The following is a 16941-nucleotide window of genomic DNA, read 5'->3' as shown; positions in this document are numbered from 1 at the left end:
TTTTACTTGAGTAAACATTTTCGAGTAGTTTTTCCACCACTGACCATGGGGACAGACAGTCCGTTACGCACAGCGCGTCTGGCGCTGACATCACGGGCGAGCCTCTTAAGTTACTGATATGGCATCGCTATGCATGGAAACAATCTAGTCTTCTTTCAGACGACTTGCCTTTAAGCCACCATCATGTCGTTTTCCTGGTCGTCTAAAGACCACAAAGGCTATTCGAATCCACCTACAGCCACGGGGGTGAAGCGACCACGGAATGACACTGGGAACAAAGTGACCGTTGTGCTTGGTGCGCAATGGGGCGATGAAGGCAAAGGAAAGGTTGTCGATATGCTGGCGACTGAAGCAGACTTGGTCTGCAGATGCCAGGTAAGCCTATAAACGCATGATTTCATCTCAAAATCCACAGTAGCCTATGGTCTTTACTGGGGGGCGCTCTGACTATCTAATGTAAATGCAGTGGTGGAAAAAGTAGGCTTATACTCACATTTCTTACTCAAGTAAAAGTATCAATACTGCAATATAGAAATTGTACAAAAGTCCAGAATTCAAAATGTACTTGAGTAAAAGCACACAAGTATTGGTATAAAAATGTACTTAGTACCAAAAGTAAAAGTAGACCTACTCATTATGCAGAATGTACCATATTTCAGGTTTTCAAATGTATAACAATCTTTTGGAAATAGCAGATCTACAAGCTCACAGTGGGTCGCATCCCAACGCATTGTGGGCTTATAGATCTGCTATTTTTAAATTGCCAAAATGTATACAGAGCTGAAGTTGTCAATGCAGGCCTATATCCTATGTTTTGTAATCAAAATCTACAAAGTAACTAAAGTTTTCAAATAATAGTGGTGTAAAAGTACAATATTTGCCTCTGTAGTGGAGTAGAAGTAAGAGATATGGAAATATCTCAAAATTGTACTTAAGTATAGCACTTAAGTAAATGTTCCTAGTTACTTTACAGTGCTGTTTAAATGTCACCATACTGTGGTTTTCCCTGGTGCAACAGGTGCGAGAGAGAAAACATGCTATAGCTCTTTGATTTAGTGGGGATGAAAGTTTGTTTCTATTGGATTGTATCTGTTGTTATGGTGGTTACATCGCATGGGCTGTGAGTGCAACTTGTTCATCCGTACAACAATGAAAGAACAACGTTGGACCTTTACACCAGACTTCAAATGACTTGCCATGGGACGTGTTACAAATGCAGCAGCCTAATTTGTCCATTTTTAGCTGTTGTGCATGTAACATGAGCAGGTTGAACTTGATCTTTCTCTCAGAGGATTCTGTTAACTCAACAGGGAAAACTTTTACTGGCTGAACGATTCAGCTGCCACCAACAATATGTACACAAATATTTCTGAAAGGACTTACATACATTCGAATTACATCCAAACACTATATTAACAGATTCAGCAGGTCCAAAGAAGCAATGTAAGCATTCTTAAAACAAGACACTTGCTTTGCATTCACAGGATTTTATATAATATTCTTTTACCCAGGAAACCAGTCCTAACCTGGAGAGTGTGAAACCACTGCACAGTTGCTGTGTTGTATTCTCAACACTGACAGTTGGCACCCTGCGATACGGGGGCTTGGTCACCCCACCCGCTGAGCATGTGCGAGGTCACATTCTCAGGGTGACTTGACATGTGAGAAGGCCAGCTCGTAGCCAGCCCAGAGGGCAGAGAACGGAGGATACACCATGCACCAGCCAAGTCTGTTAAAATAGGTCCTGGGGGGGACATGTTGAATTAGGAAGAGGGGATTTTTCAGATGTTCATTACCAACTCACTAAAATAAAATAAATCAAGATCATAAACACACACACTGTTTTCATTCCCAATCGTTTTGTTGTGCTTGAAATGGAAATTGAGAGCGGGTTCCACTTCTTGGAGGGACATGCCTGCAAGGGTCCATTTGGTTCCCATAGCTGTCATTTAGCCGAGAACACCCTGGAGCCCCCTCGGCACGTTGAGAACCAGAGATGAAATTACAATGCTCATAAAACTATCACTATCAGACTATCCGAGTTTGTTCACACCACATCATGTGCTGTACCTATGTTCTGATTTGCAGGGAGGTAACAATGCAGGTCACACAGTGGTAGTGGACGGCAAGGAATACGATTTCCACCTCCTCCCCAGTGGAATCATCAACAGCAAGAGCATCTCTCTCATTGGTAAGGGCCTCAATGATATATTGTCTACAGCAGGGGTCTTCAACAGGGGGACCGGGACCCCTAGGGGGTCCTCAGAGTTACTATAGGGGGTCCTCAAAATCTTTGTGTGATAGAAAGCTTTTTTCTCCTTTTTCATATTAACCACTTCAACCCTAACGTCCATATTCTGAGAACTTTAGTCAAAAATAGCAGATCTACAGATCGGCTATTTTCTGCAAAAAGGTTTGGTGTAGATGGGGAAAAAGAGCACACTAAGTACAGAGTGAAAGGTCAAGTTTATAAAGTATTGACGGTTCAAGTGGTTACATATCTGATAACACAAATTTACATGAATCCAAAATACACTGATGATTGTGCTGTCAAACTATATGGAATCTGGGGGTCCCTGCTTCATCTCTCTCTCAGCTAAGGGGTCCTTGGCCTGAAAACGTTGAAGACCCCTGGTCTACAGTGGTCAGTAGTGCATATCTTTTTATACTGCCTGTCTTGAGTGATACAACTGCAGTTAACCTTACGTCTGTCTGCTCCCTAAGGTAACGGTGTGGTCATACATTTACCTGGCTTGTTTGAGGAAGGCGACAAGAATGACAAGAAAGGTAATTTGTCCAAAAACAACTGGACTTTAACATAAAGGTCACTGTAAAGATAAGACTGACGTCAGTTCACATGCCCCTTGTTTGCTTTCTCTTACCAGGTCTCAAAGGCTGGGATAAGAGACTGGTTGTCTCAGACAGAGCTCATCTTGGTATGTATACACAGTATCTAGTCGGCTATTTGATGGTCATTGAGAAACTAGAGTTCGGTGGCTTCAATGTGTGCAGGCTGAATAAGTCGTGATTGTTGAAGGTGACCCTTCATTCATTTGTTTTCTGTCTCCTGCGTAACAAAGTCCTGATTGTTGATTTAGCTATGAGAGAGTCCCTCTCAGAGTTAAATCAACACTTTAAATGCTATAAAAGTGAAACTAGCATCTTTCTGTGTCAGTGTTTGATTTCCACCAGGTTGTCGACGGTATGCAGGAAACCATGAGACAAGCAAAGGAAGGAATAAAGTAAGGGTATAAGAGAGACAAAGAAAGAAAAACAGTGTCTCTGTGTGTATAAATAGCCATGCATTTTTGCAACTTGCCAAGGAGCGAGAATTGGAAATATTCTACCAGTATACCAGAGATTTGCCCAAAGGTTTATAAAGCTGTTAGGTAGAACACATATACCAGAGTAAACCACTATACCAGATGAGATCATAAGTCACATTAGTTTATCTTTTGTTTCACAGCATTGGAACAACCAAGAAGGGCATCGGACCCACTTATTCCAGCAAAGCATCTCGCACTGGCCTTCGCGTGTGCGACCTTCTGGGTGACTTCAAGGAGTTCTCTGCCAAGTAGGCATGGTGGTAAACATTCATAGAATAATGACCCTAGTCCATGCACAAAGTGTGATTCACGAGTGTATCCGTGAATCTGTGAATCCTTTCAGATTCAAGAACCTTGTCCTGCAATATCAGTCCATGTATCCAACTTTGACAGTTGACGTTGAGGACCAGCTGAAAAAGCTCCAGGTACAAATTGAGCGCTACGTAATAAACCACTTAAATCCTATTTACAGTACCTACTTAACCAGAGTTACACAAAATCCTTTGCCCTCTTCACCATTGTTTCTCAAACTTTTACATTTCAAGGTACCCAAGCTCCCCTTAACTCTTGACAGTGTACAAATGGAACCAAATGGACCCTCGGGTCCATTTGGTTCCATTTCTATACTGTTAGAGTTACAGACTTGTATGGGTCAATTTAGACCCCTCTAAAAGAACCCACAGAGTCCCTAGAATCCACTTTAAGAATCACTGCTCTACACCAAATCTCCTTTGCCGAAACTAACTCAGCACAACACAACATGTTGTGAGCGTGTAGGGCTGCTATTTCTTTTCCTAATGTGCAGCTATTATGTCATGCCCAGAATATAGGGATGCTTGGGTCCTTGTGGTTAAGAATTGGGCTGCGGTATTTCTGTTTTCTGCAGGAGTACGGTGAGAGATTGCGGCCAATGGTGAAAGACGGGGTCTATTATATGTATGAAGCTCTCCATGGAACTCCAAAGAAAATTCTGGTGGAAGGGGCCAATGCTGCTCTCCTTGACATTGACTTTGGTAAGGCTTTTCAGTGGAAAGATTTGATGAGGTTTTTATTGTTTAGGTGCTGTGAAATGACATTTGAGCTGTTGTTATCTATATCCTCCCACATAGGAACATATCCTTTTGTGACATCGTCAAACTGCACCGTGGGTGGAGCATGCACTGGTCTCGGCATCCCTCCTGTGAACATCGGTGATGTATTTGGAGTATCAAAGGCCTACACTACCAGGGTTGGAATTGGAGCCTTCCCCACAGAGCAACTCAATGTAGGAGCCCACTGACTTTATACATACATGGCCTTTGTTAATCCTCAAGTCACCATTTAACATAGGAATTGGCCTTTATTAAATCCAAGCTGAACTGCGGTACAATATTGGGCTGTTTGTATATCTGGCCATGCTATTGAGTCCAGATATTGCCAGTGACCATTATCTGTTGTTTCTGTGTTTTGTGAGTGAGAACAGGACTCACACAGAATCACACTTTTAGTACATAAATGAATACAAACAAAAGAGATACAACCAATATATTTAAAATCACACCCAGTGTCAAGTGAGCGGTGCTTTTTATGAGTTCATTTCATTAAGCGTCCCGCAAAGTTTGGCCAATGAGCCAAGTGTGGGACATACATACATACATACAAACAGACAACGCCAGATGTAGGAGCTGTTAGCACTGCTCAAAAATGAAATCCTGGTACAATTTCTAATAATTTGGGGGAAGTGAATTGACTATTCATGTTATATTATCCTTGATAGAAGTTCTGTAGTTTAATAAACAACAGTAGTTGAAATAGGGTATTAAGATAAATGTACCAGGATTCCTTTGTTTTATATATTGGCATAATACACTTTATTTACATTTGTTTTTTTATGTTAAAGGTCTGATTTAGATACCCTTGTCTTTCACCAGACAATGTGTAAATGGAGTTACAGAAACAACAGATAAAGATGGACAATATTTGGAGTTCAGCATCACCCAAAATCTCTTCTTTGCTCATTTGAAATCATGTGACATGTATACTGTATGTAACTCATTGTATTGTCTTTGATATGTACAGGATAGTATGTTTGCCATCATGTGATTCAGATGAGCTGTCAGATTTTGTGAGACACATGCCCAAGCATTCTTTACCTCCTATGCAGATCACATGTTCACTGGGATAAATTTAGTACCAGAGGTCAAGAGAGAGGTTACATGTTTTGACTTCCTCAGCTGACATGAGAGCTGGCCAGAGTAATATAGCATGCTTTTTACGTAGTATCCCTCTCTCTTTATACTTATTATACTTTATACTTTAAGGCCTAGAATTATTGAATGCTTTAACCAGTGAAAAATAGCAGATATACAAGCTCACAGCGCGGCACCGAGTGCTGCGCTGCGAGCTTGTAGATCTGCTATTTTTGAAAAATCGTGAAAATTAGAATTTTGACCCGATTCTATAAGTGTCTTTTGAATCCTTCTAAGGTTTTTTTGAATAACCTATGTTTCTATGTCACCAATCCGGCTATAGCCATCGTCAAAGAAAAGGGCCTTTTCACTTAACTGGAGCTCAGTTAGTCTGTTCTTGACTACTATGTCAGAGACTACTATGTCAGTGGTTCTCAAACCTTTTCATGTGAAGGACCCCCAAACTGATATTTATTTGGCCATGGACCCCCATCTCAAAATATTTAGTTCCAGGGACCACCCCAGAAGCAAAATTGAGTTACAAATGTGCGCTTTAAAAATACATATATTCAAAGATTTGCACATAATTTTCACAACTTTTCAAAGATAGCAGATCTACAAGCTTGCAGCGCTGCAAGCTGCAAGCTATTTTATATCTGCTATTTTTTACTGGTTAAAGCATTCAATAATTCTAGGCCTATCACACACAATTTTAAAATATTTTCAGTGACTGGGTTGATTTGGATGAATGATTGATTGATAACCTTTCTATAGGCGGTAGGTGAGCTTCTGCAGACGAGGGGACATGAGGTTGGCGTCACCACAGGAAGGAAGCGTCGCTGTGGATGGTTGGACCTGGTCATCCTCAAATATGCCCACATGATCAATGGCTTCAGCGCGTAAGTGGATAGAGTGGATGGGATCAAATCCAATTAAAAAAAATCTCTTTATTATGTCAGACTCTTTCCCCTGTTTTATACTTGCTTGTGCAGACTGCAGAGCACACACGTGCACACAGACATCAAAGGGGGCTTGAGCCCCTGCCCTTTTACCCGTCTGTAAAAAGTGCTCTCTACAGGCCATGAATCCAGTTTTCGGTATGGTGAAAAAAACGCAATTGCCCTCTTTCCATGCCATACCTGAAGGCGGCATTCAAGAGAATTGCCTTGTCCAAATTCTCCTGAACTTGAACGCAGCATCCTATGTTGAAATAATTGCCCTCTCTGTGTAGAAATCCATGCAGTTACGCCACATTTCTAGTATTCACTTGATTATGCTTAGTTCAGTGTGGTATCAAGTACTGAAAATAGCCGACCTCCAAGCTTAGAGGTCTGCTATTTTCAATATTTTCACCAAAAGGCTCTTTTAGAGATTTCAGCCCCTGCCTCTCTAACATTCTCTGCACGTCCCTGCTGCAGAGTGTCACGCACCATCGTTTGCACTGAGCTTGCGTTGCTGTTTTCGGTTCACGGCACTGGCACACACAAGTATAAAACAGTCTTTAGAGTTCTTCTTTGACACTAACCGTTAGCTTTTCCCACATCTTTGTGATTCAATTTCATAAGAACGAGTAAGCATGTACATTAATACGTACACATTAACAGCGTTGCAACTTCTCCCATATAGCATTGCATTGACAAAACTTGACATTCTGGACGTGCTGGATGAAATCAAAGTCGGAGTTGCCTACAAAATCAACGGCAAACGAGTTCCCCATTTCCCAGGTATGTGAACAGAAGAAACTAGGGGAAACTTAGCTGCCTACCATGATTGTAGAAAACAGCTGCAGTTTGTGCAAGATATAGCCTCTTTTCATTGACTGATTGATTGATTTCATTGCTCCACAGCCAACATGGAGGTTCTGCACAAAGTGGAGGTTGAATATGAAACTTTCCCTGGCTGGAAAACCGACACGTCTGCAGCCAGGAAGTGGACCGACCTTCCACCAAAGGCTCAGAACTACATCCGCTTCATTGAGAACCACATCGGAGTTCCAAGTAAGTGTGATGCAACAGGCAGGTTTAGTTACTTGTGAAGAAAGTAGTGCACACACAATCGCACATCCGTGGCCCAGGTGCTAGACAAGCAGAATCATCAAGAAGGACATATAGAGTCTGCACACTGGTTAAGCTCCATAAGTTTATTGCTGGTCAACGTTTCGATCTTCATCAGTCCTGATGAAGATCTATTAAGATCTATATGTCCTTCTTGAGGTTTAGTTACTTACCACTGAGGGATCAGCGGCAAACATTTTACTTTGTAAACCTGGTATTTTAAGACAGTGGTTCTCAACCTTTTCAGGCCGCGACCCCCAAAATAATCGTATTTTAACTGGGGACCCCCCAGGCCCCCACCCTGATGAGCAGTAAGAGTTGAGGCATTTTTTATAACACGGTTCTATTGTAAAAAAATAGCAGATCTACATGCTCACAACGCCTCGCATCGCGAGGCGTTGTGAGCATGTAGATCTATTATTTTCATGTTTTTTTTATAGTAGTATAGTATATAAGTGAAAGCGGTTAATTCTGTCTGTTGGTTTTATAAATATTTGGAAAATGAAAAGTATAAAATCTTGTGAATAAATAATAATTAAATTGGATCCATTGGAATGCAGGTTGTCCATTTCCTAAATAGTTGCGCATTTGGACATACAAGCAATGTTATATAGAATTGCTTGTAGGCCTTTATACCCTTATCAAATTTTATGGGAGGAATCAAAGATCCTGTAGTGACATTTCTGAAATATCCAGTAGGTGGCACTATTTGATCAGTTACACATGTCATTTTGGTTACTGACAACATGTTCTTTCTTCCTTTCCCTCCAGTCAAATGGGTTGGAGTTGGAAAATCCAGGGAGTGCATGATCCAGATGTTCTAAGGGAGATACCTTCACCTGGCCTTGATGGAAGCACAGAGGATTTGGAATGATTCTACGCCTCTTCAATACATTATCTAGAACTGTTGAACAAATACAAGACAGCACAATTATGTGGCTGAATTCATATTGCCTGTGACCATAGTTTTGTCAGTGCCAGTCAAACAGAATTGTCCGCATATTTATTATAATGCCAAAAATGATAACAAGGTACTTGACACCCTACACTCAGGGCCCCCCCAGAGGATTATGCACACTTGACTGGCTTGATTTTCACAGATGACTACAAGACTGTCTCCTTACAAAATAAACATGACGGTGTAGACACCATAGCAGTTTTATTTATGATGTGATTTCAGATAAAATGAGTGAGTGTTTTGAGAGAGAAAGAGAGAGAGTATGAAGGGCCCATGCTCAAGTTCCCTCAGCCCTATGTTCCCTCAGCCCTATGTTCCCTCAGCTGAGGGAACATAGGGCTGAGGGAACATAATGACCTAAATTAAGCTAACAAAAATCACGATGAGCACTGGCAATTAAAATGTAAGGCACTTACTCATGCATTTATATATATTTTTCTCATCCTTGATTGAATACTTTATTTTAAAAAGTGCAGAAGTATACAATAATGCCAAAAGGATAACACAAAAAGGTGAGGGACCCCAATGCAAACAAGCCTAACAAGCCTAGCTTTCCTTGTGGTCTTTATCCTTTTAGTTGAACTTGTCCTGTCCTAGTTGTAGCCTACTGTCCTGTACTTTTTTCCTATGCAAACTTCTAATACTGTAGTATTCAATCAATTAATCGATCCTACATACAACAGGCCTACTATATTTCAAATATTTATCATTTTATATTTTAAATATTTATATTTTCGGAGAATTGAAATCCAATCTAAATAAAGATGGGGGGGGGGGGGGGTCTGATTGATACGTTCCCATTTGCAAATCTGAGATATTGTTTTTGGAGAGAGAGAACATAAATAGGCCTAACAAACACAAACTCACGTGGCACTGTTGTTATTTTGTGAACTAGAACAGTGGTTCTCAACCTTTCCTGGTATTTCAACTGGGGAACCCCCACCCTGACAAGCACTTGGGATTGTAGGAATTGGCATTACGTTTAGTTTGACTTGTGAAAATAGCAGATCTACATGCTCACAACGCCTCACAACGCGAGGTATTGTGAGCATGTAGATCTGCTATTTTCACAATTTATGCCTCTAAATATTTGACAATTTTGCCAATGTTTGACCAGCAGAGGTACTAAAAGGTCTTAAAGGAGTAGTTCACCCCCAAAATGACTTGTTTTCTATTGATTACAGGTAGTCACACCATGGAGACTTGAGTTCAATAAAAAAAAATGTATTCGTCGCATTCCTTAGACAAATATATATATAATATATATATATATATATATATATATATATATACAGTATTTTCCGGATTATAAGGCGCACCGGACTAGAAGGCGCACTAGTTTTTTTGAGAAAATTAAAGGCTTTTAAGTGCGCCTTATAGTCCGGAAAATACGGTAGGCCTATATATATATATATATATATATATATATATATATATATATAGTAGTACATTTACCCCACTGATTCTGGATGGGGACCCAAATGCATTTGTGTGAGAATCAATGGGGGTAAATGTACTTGACCCTTGACCCTAAATTTACCCCCATTGATTCTGACCCAGATGCATTTGGGTTCCCATGCAGGGCCTTGTATTTGGGTCCCCATCCAGGCCCATGCATTTGGGTCCCCATCCAGAATCAACGGGGGTACATAATCATTTTTGAAGCGGTGGAAACCGCTTCCAATGAATGGCTTTGTGTGTATCACGCCGATATATGGTCATTTCAGTCCAGAATGAACAGGTTTTTTCAAAAACAGAATGTCCGTTACCTCCAATGAATGGCTTTCTGTGTATCACGCCCATATATGGTCATTTCAGTCCAGAATGAACAGGTTTTTTCAAAAACAGAATGTCCGTTTAATTACCATGGTGATCTCAGTCCAGAATGAACAGGGTTTTTCAAAAACACAATGTCCGTTACCTTATGTCCATATATGGTCACTCCAGGCCAGAATGAACAGGTTTTTCCTGTCCCGTACGTGTAAAATATCAGTCCAGAATGAATAGGCTTTTTCAAATATGCAATAGGTCTCACTTATTGCATAGGTCTCACCTATTGCATTGGATTGGTGAAGCTTCACATGACAATTCAACCCTATAGGTAATAGCATGGTTCATACTAAATAATTATTAACTTTGCTATAGTCAGCATGGAGAGGAACATGTACAATTTGATCCTCTCATCAAATGACTTGGTTTCATGTGCTATTGGAGGTTTTATCTGTCCACCGCTTCACTTCGAACCGAGGTTCGTCTTGTTGTTTAACTACTCCTATAAAAGTCCTTAAATTGTCATGCGTAGATACTCTGTAGGCTATAGACACTTATATACTGTATGTTATATATATTAACCCACAAGCTAAACATCTGGGGACCCCCCAAAATAATTTGGGGACCCCCCTGGAGAGGAGGTCGCGACCCACAGGTTGAGAAACACTGAACAAGAAGAGGAGGAGGAGGTCAAGGTCAAGTCACGTGGGTGAAGGGGGAGGGCAGTGGCGTCAGTTCATAAAAAGCTAAGGTATGGCAACATGACTGGTGTCTTGTTGACCAGTCATGTTGCCATACCTTAGCAACAGGCATGATACATAAAGAATTCTATTTTTCCCCCCGTTTCTACGGTTTCTTGGGCTGGATATGGCAGCTTCTTCAAGTGCAGCTAAACTTGGCATGTTGTGCAGCTGACCTGCGGAACCTAGGATTATACCTTTTTGTGTGGAGAATATAATTATACCTTGTTAAAGTGCGTTTTGTTAAATTTTGCATTTGTAGTTAACACCATAATAACCAGAACAGAGAGACAAAGAGACATTCATGGATTTATATTTAAAAAAGTTTTTATTTCCCCTCCTGGACCCAGGGTATGGTAGCTGCTTACCTCTGCCATACCCAATATTGACGCCCCTGGGGTAGGGGTCACGTGACAACAGGTCAAATAGGGGATTGGCTCTCCGCTCCACCCGCTTGTTAAACACGAACATTTTTCCCGCAAACAACAAGTGACCGAGAGGGAAGCCACTCTGCGTGCCGCGGTATATAAAGATGCCTAAACGACCGTGTCCCTTCACCGAGACCTTCTCTTCACAGTACAAGACCCACGTCGGACACCGCGAGCTCAGCCACTGTGGCGTGTTTGGGAACAAGATACGACAAGAAGTCTTTGGTAAGAATATGATAAGATCATGATAAGATGATGGCGTATTACCAATCTGGCTGCTATGCTAGCCGCTAACTGTTATGTTTGGCTGTGTTGTTGAACTTGGAGTTGTTTGTGGTCAAGTCAAGACTACAACAAGCTGTTTGCTCTCTTTTACACAGCGTGTAGCTGTTGCTTTTATGCAACTTTAGTTCTATATCGGGGTTTTATGTCATTATGCGGCATGGGATAATATCGTATTTTTTTATCATTGCGATTGTCAGGTTTCCATATCAAAGGGGTAGGCTACTGTCACTTTATTGTCACTGTCACTTTCCATATTGACGGTTTTTTCCTTATTAAAAATAACAGATGTACAAGCTAACTAACAACGCGTCTCTTTGTGTTGTTGGCTTGTAGATCAGTTCGTTCTTTTTGGCCAGCGGTACCGTCGTTATACTGCGGGGTTCGCTTCTGTCCAATGCTATCAAGTAGCCTACCAAACAAACGGGCCTGCAAAACAAAGCAAAATAATTGTTAACACCTCCGAGGCTCCGACCAGCTGTCTGTCTGTATTCAAATTCAAACGTGACTGTTGACGTTTTTCTTTTACGCTGATAAGTCTGCGTTGCCTCAATCTGAAAATGACAAACATTAGCCTTGGATCAAGACTATCCTAGATGTATTCTATATCGAGTCTGCCATTTGCTTACGTATCTATGAAATCGTGGATGCGTAATCAAATGTCAGACTACCAATTCACCGAATACAGCTACGATAGTCTTGATCCCAGGCTACTATTAACATCTATCATTCTGAACCTATCAAGAAACATAGGACATGGTCATGGTCACCTGAAATGATCACTTTTCCTGCCATTGTGAAAAGAAACATGACACAGGTGTTGACAGAAGGTCTGAGGCACTTGCCCATCGGTCATTTTCTACTTGCCCAAAGGTTATGCCCACTTGCTTGAAAAGTAAATCCTTGTCTCTTGTAGACCAAATTAATGTTAAATCCAATCGATGACTGCACTGCAGTCAGTCACGTTGAAAACGGAATAAGTGCATGTTGCTAGTTGTAAAAATGTAGCATTGTCCTTCATGAAGAGCCAAATTGTCAATAATATTTAATGGAGACCGAGTGCACTTGCCTGTCAGTCAACCTGAAGGCAAATTCCACTTGCCCAAAAGTTTTATTTAAGGAGATGTCTGCGCGCTTCAGACAACAGTTGGTAGCAGGACTCGTCGGCGCTCAACAAGGACAAACCGAATCACAAAGAATACTATCTGGGCACTTCATAAATGACTACCCAAAATGAAATAATGGAGCACTCAACTGGTCTGCACATTTTTTTTTTTTACAGGGGTGACTGACGTTTCGATGCTTAACGCATATTCCTGAGAGTCTAGTTGGTGTCAACCCCTGTAACAAACCCCATTGTCTCCACAGCAAAGACCACCAGTTTGCTCTTCAGCGGTGCCAAAGCGGCCATGGAGAATGTTGTGAACAACGTGGAAGGAGACGAGGAAAATATGCTGCTGGGCTCCGATCCTCCACAGCCTGCAGTTCAGATTGTCCTGCCACCTGCATGCAGTCAGACCCTGCTGAGAGGACAGACGCGTATTGGCCTGGACGGAAGGCTGACCAAAGCCACCACCGCACAAGGTATGAGTCGGACCGGACCGGCCAGGACGCTTTTCACAGACGGTAAACCTATTGCAGTGTTGTGATTTTTAAACGCACACTATCTTGGTATTCTAGTATGGACCTACTGATCAGGGCTCCTTTTAGCCTAGCCTCCGCTCTGATTAAAATGTATTAAAGGAGAATTCCAGACTAGTGTTTTTCTTACTGTAATCCGATGTTGTTCCATTCGTTAACCGGTGGTAGAACGGGAAAAACTCAATTTCTAGCACTCTGTAGCTCTGAGCAGGGGGGTTGGGTCTAGTGGCCACGTACCACTTGTTCTGGGATGTAATAAAAAAGCAATATTTCCCATGTAAAGTAATAGAAGATCTTGAATAGCTCACTTTGCAATTGCTGTTAATTTGAGACATTCGAGCGGTTGAGTGTTATTGTATCGCTCTGTAAAAACGGCTGATCTACAAGCTCATAAGATGTTGCTACTTGATGAATTGTGAGCCTGTATATTGGCGATGTTTTGGGGGGCAGGTGTGAGGGAATTTCCCATATGACATGGCCCAAAATGGGAATGCTAGGTTGAAAGTGGTGTTCTTCAAGTTGTTGGCATGATATAGAGATGTGCAAAATGAACCATTGTTCAGTTTGGTCTACTTTGTAATATACAAAACGCACAATAGTGTTATGTATCAACAACAGGGAAGTCTCCCCTCTCTGCTTGTTGCATCCGCCTCCCTCTGTGTACTAGCTACACTCTGGAATATTCTGACGTGAGTCTGGGAGTAGTTGCGACCGTAGGTCGCATTTACTACCAAAACCTCCACAGGCTGTCTGTCTGTCAGTGAGTCAGTGAGTGAGTCCGTCACACTTTTGCCCTGCTCATATCTCCACAACCCTTGCCCCCATCCATGCCAAATTTTGCACACACACTCCTTGACTGCCAAACTACAACCTCCAAGGACCCCCGGAGCCCCAGGGACCCCCAGGTCCCTGGGGGACCCCCAGGTGTAAAAAATGACCAAATGTGCAAAAATGACCAAATGACCACCTTCAGGACGATTTTTACAACACATTTTTGGACACTGCTCCTACAGTTTTGCCCTAAAATCACGAATATCACTACACAGCATGTCTACACTCATGTCATCAACATGGATGAGGAAGATTTGGGAAAAACACATTTTTGCCCTATTTGTGGAGATAAGCCACCTACGGTCGCTTATCTCCCGATTAGGGAGTCTTACTGGTGGTAAACGCTAAAGAGGCTCCACTACCCAGAAGAACCCCTGCCTCCTTGCATACAACTCGAGTCCTGTGGGATTGTTGGTGCATTGGATATCTCCAGAGACAACTGGAATAATGCTTTCAGACAAATCCAAGTCTGCATTGGAGGGAAAAAAGTTTTAGTTAGAATTACCTTATTGCCCCTCTGGAAAGTGGAATGAATGGACCACTTCCAATCATTTCAGCACCCACCCTTGTCTTTTGCCCAAATAACACTACATTCCATACTGCTCTACATAGTCTACATAGAAGATTATAGGTTTCTAGTAGTATTTTCACTACTACAGTATGTGTACCATTTTCACTTTTTTCCCCCATAATCATGGAGCTATTCTTTTAATGTTGCATTTTAAAACCTGACATAAGCCGGGGTGTGACAATCAATACCTGACTGGTTAATGAATTATGTTGTATGGCCGTAGGTTCGACTGTGGCTTCCACTGGCTGCTGCGTGTGTCAGAGGAGCCAGGGGAGCAGGAGGCCGTGTGCCCAGTGTGAGCGTCCAGTCTGCCCCTCCTGCATCCAGCAGTGCACCAACTGCTCTAACTACTGCTGCTCAGTCTGCACCGCCTTGGAGTGAGTCCCACACCACATCATTTACACCAGTGGTTCTCAAAGTAGATTCCAGGGACTCTGTGGGTTCCTTTAGGGGTGTCTAAATTGACCCATACAAGTCTAACTCTGACAGTGTACAAATGAACCCTAACGGGTCCTTTTGGTTCCATTTTTGTACACTGTCAGAGCTAAGGGGAGTACCTTGACATTTGAAAGTTTGAGAAACACTGATTTACACTTAAACTACTTAAAGGAGCCCGTTTTCATCCATCTTCATAGAATTGGTCCTCAGTAATGCTAATTTATAAGATTGCAACTTTCGATCTACTATAATTGTCTCAGGAGGGCAGTGGACTGTTCAGAAACCTGCCTATCAATTTGAAACCAGATTGAATTCATGCAAGAACGATGGCTATTTAAGCATAACTTCCCAGGAAGAGAAGCTGTAGTAGTTTGGAATCCCCGTTCATGATGTCAATGGTTGGCAGGTTTCTGAACTGTCCACAGCCCACAGATGGGATTTAAAGTGACAAAAATTATCTTAAATGAACAAAGTCTTTGCTGTGCAGCATGAGAGCTGTTGTGAGCTTGTAGATCTGATATTGTCAAATTGGTAAATGGAATGCTAGGAAAACAAATAAGTGTCACAGAGTAACTAGGATGTTAGGTAGACATGTTGCAGGATGCCTCTAATCCAGAAACCTGCTCGGCCAGGAGTATTGGGAATGTGTTTCTCTGGACCGCTGAGTATTAATGACGTACGTTTTTTATGCATTTGCTTTTTCTTATGTACTAATTTTCCCTTCATACTAACCAATTTAAAGTTGCACTACATGATCTTGTAAATGTCGCTTCCTCTGGACATGTAGTGAAAGGGTGCGGAATTTGAAATTGCCCAGAATTCCTTTTTTCTTTTAATACAATTTTCATGGGTAGTCATATTTCACAGCGCTTCTGTTCCTGGGGGTGTGACCGTTTTACCCAAACCTGTGATAGATACGCTCCTTGCCAATGCGAGTCGCTTTTGATATTACTCTATATCCTAGGCTTCCACACCCTATTATCCATCCCATAGCCTGGAAGTGAGACAGGAACGATGCAAACAAGGGAAAATGTCCCTCTGATGAAAGTTGGGGTTGGAGGAGGTTGACAAGCCGTATTTTTACGACCTGAGAAACTAAAACTACTTAAACGTGCCAATTCCTTACTACTTAGGCTCTTGTTTGCCTAAAGCTAAACTTAAATCAAACACAAATGAAAAACTGAAACTAGTAATATCTCAGAACTACAATTGTTTCCCTGACATTCTGTTATGTCTCTGTAAGCAATGGTTCACTAGTGGAGTTGAGTTTATGATATTTTGTCTGGGTGTAGTTTTATCTTTGTACTCATTCTGCGCTTTCTCTCACCTCCACAGCTACAGTGGACGATATGACCAGGTTGTGTGTTGTGGCTGCTCATCATAACGACCGAAGGTGCCAGACGACTGGACAAGGAGGGACGATTATTATGCTTGAAAACATGAGTTGCCTTTGGACTAAACGAGATACAGAAACTACATTTTATACATGAAATTCTTTTTTGTGTCATATTAATTACAGATGTGTATGTGTGTGTGTGTGTGTGTGTGTGTGTGTGTGTGTATATATGTATTACATTTCCAAATAAATACTTGAAAGCTTTACTCTAGCCTGTCGATATGTCTTACATCTTTGATTCTGTTAGTGAGGGGAAAGTTAGCCGAGTGTTAGACCAATCTGGGAACTAAGGCCATGGCTACACAGAGCTGGATATTTCTGAAGCTAGACATTTTTTT

At 41.6% G+C, this 16941-nt stretch overlaps 2 protein-coding genes across 3 annotated transcripts; both read left to right on the top strand.

Annotated features, from left to right (window-relative positions):
- Nucleotides 1–183: 183 nt before the first annotated feature.
- On the top strand, nt 184–8372 carry adss1 (adenylosuccinate synthase 1; the record flags this gene model as incomplete). The annotated part of the gene is made up of 13 exons (XM_080749985.1): nt 184–375; nt 2089–2191; nt 2725–2787; nt 2886–2936; nt 3176–3242; nt 3467–3574; nt 3670–3751; nt 4213–4339; nt 4436–4590; nt 6269–6393; nt 7121–7218; nt 7342–7491; nt 8320–8372. The coding sequence occupies 13 exons, from the start codon at nt 184–186 to the stop codon at nt 8370–8372; spliced, it is 1374 nt and encodes a 457-aa protein (XP_080606111.1).
- Nucleotides 8373–11516: 3144 nt separating this feature from the next.
- On the top strand, nt 11517–16680 carry siva1 (SIVA1, apoptosis-inducing factor). 2 transcript variants are annotated; one of them, XM_080750644.1, is made up of 4 exons: nt 11517–11669; nt 13095–13310; nt 14993–15146; nt 16543–16680. In XM_080750644.1, exons 1-4 carry the CDS (start codon nt 11549–11551, stop codon nt 16589–16591), a joined length of 540 nt encoding a protein of 179 aa, XP_080606770.1. In that variant the 5' UTR covers nt 11517–11548; the 3' UTR covers nt 16592–16680. The 2 variants fall into 2 exon arrangements, with proteins under 2 accessions (XP_080606770.1, XP_080606769.1); XM_080750643.1 differs by having other exon boundaries at nt 13095–13352.
- Nucleotides 16681–16941: the final 261 nt, after the last annotated feature.

This window comes from Nannobrachium achirus (genome assembly GCF_963921795.1).
Source record: "Nannobrachium achirus genome assembly, chromosome: 20".
NCBI lineage: Eukaryota > Metazoa > Chordata > Actinopteri > Myctophiformes > Myctophidae > Nannobrachium > Nannobrachium achirus.
This window is presented reverse-complemented; position numbering and strand designations above follow the sequence as displayed.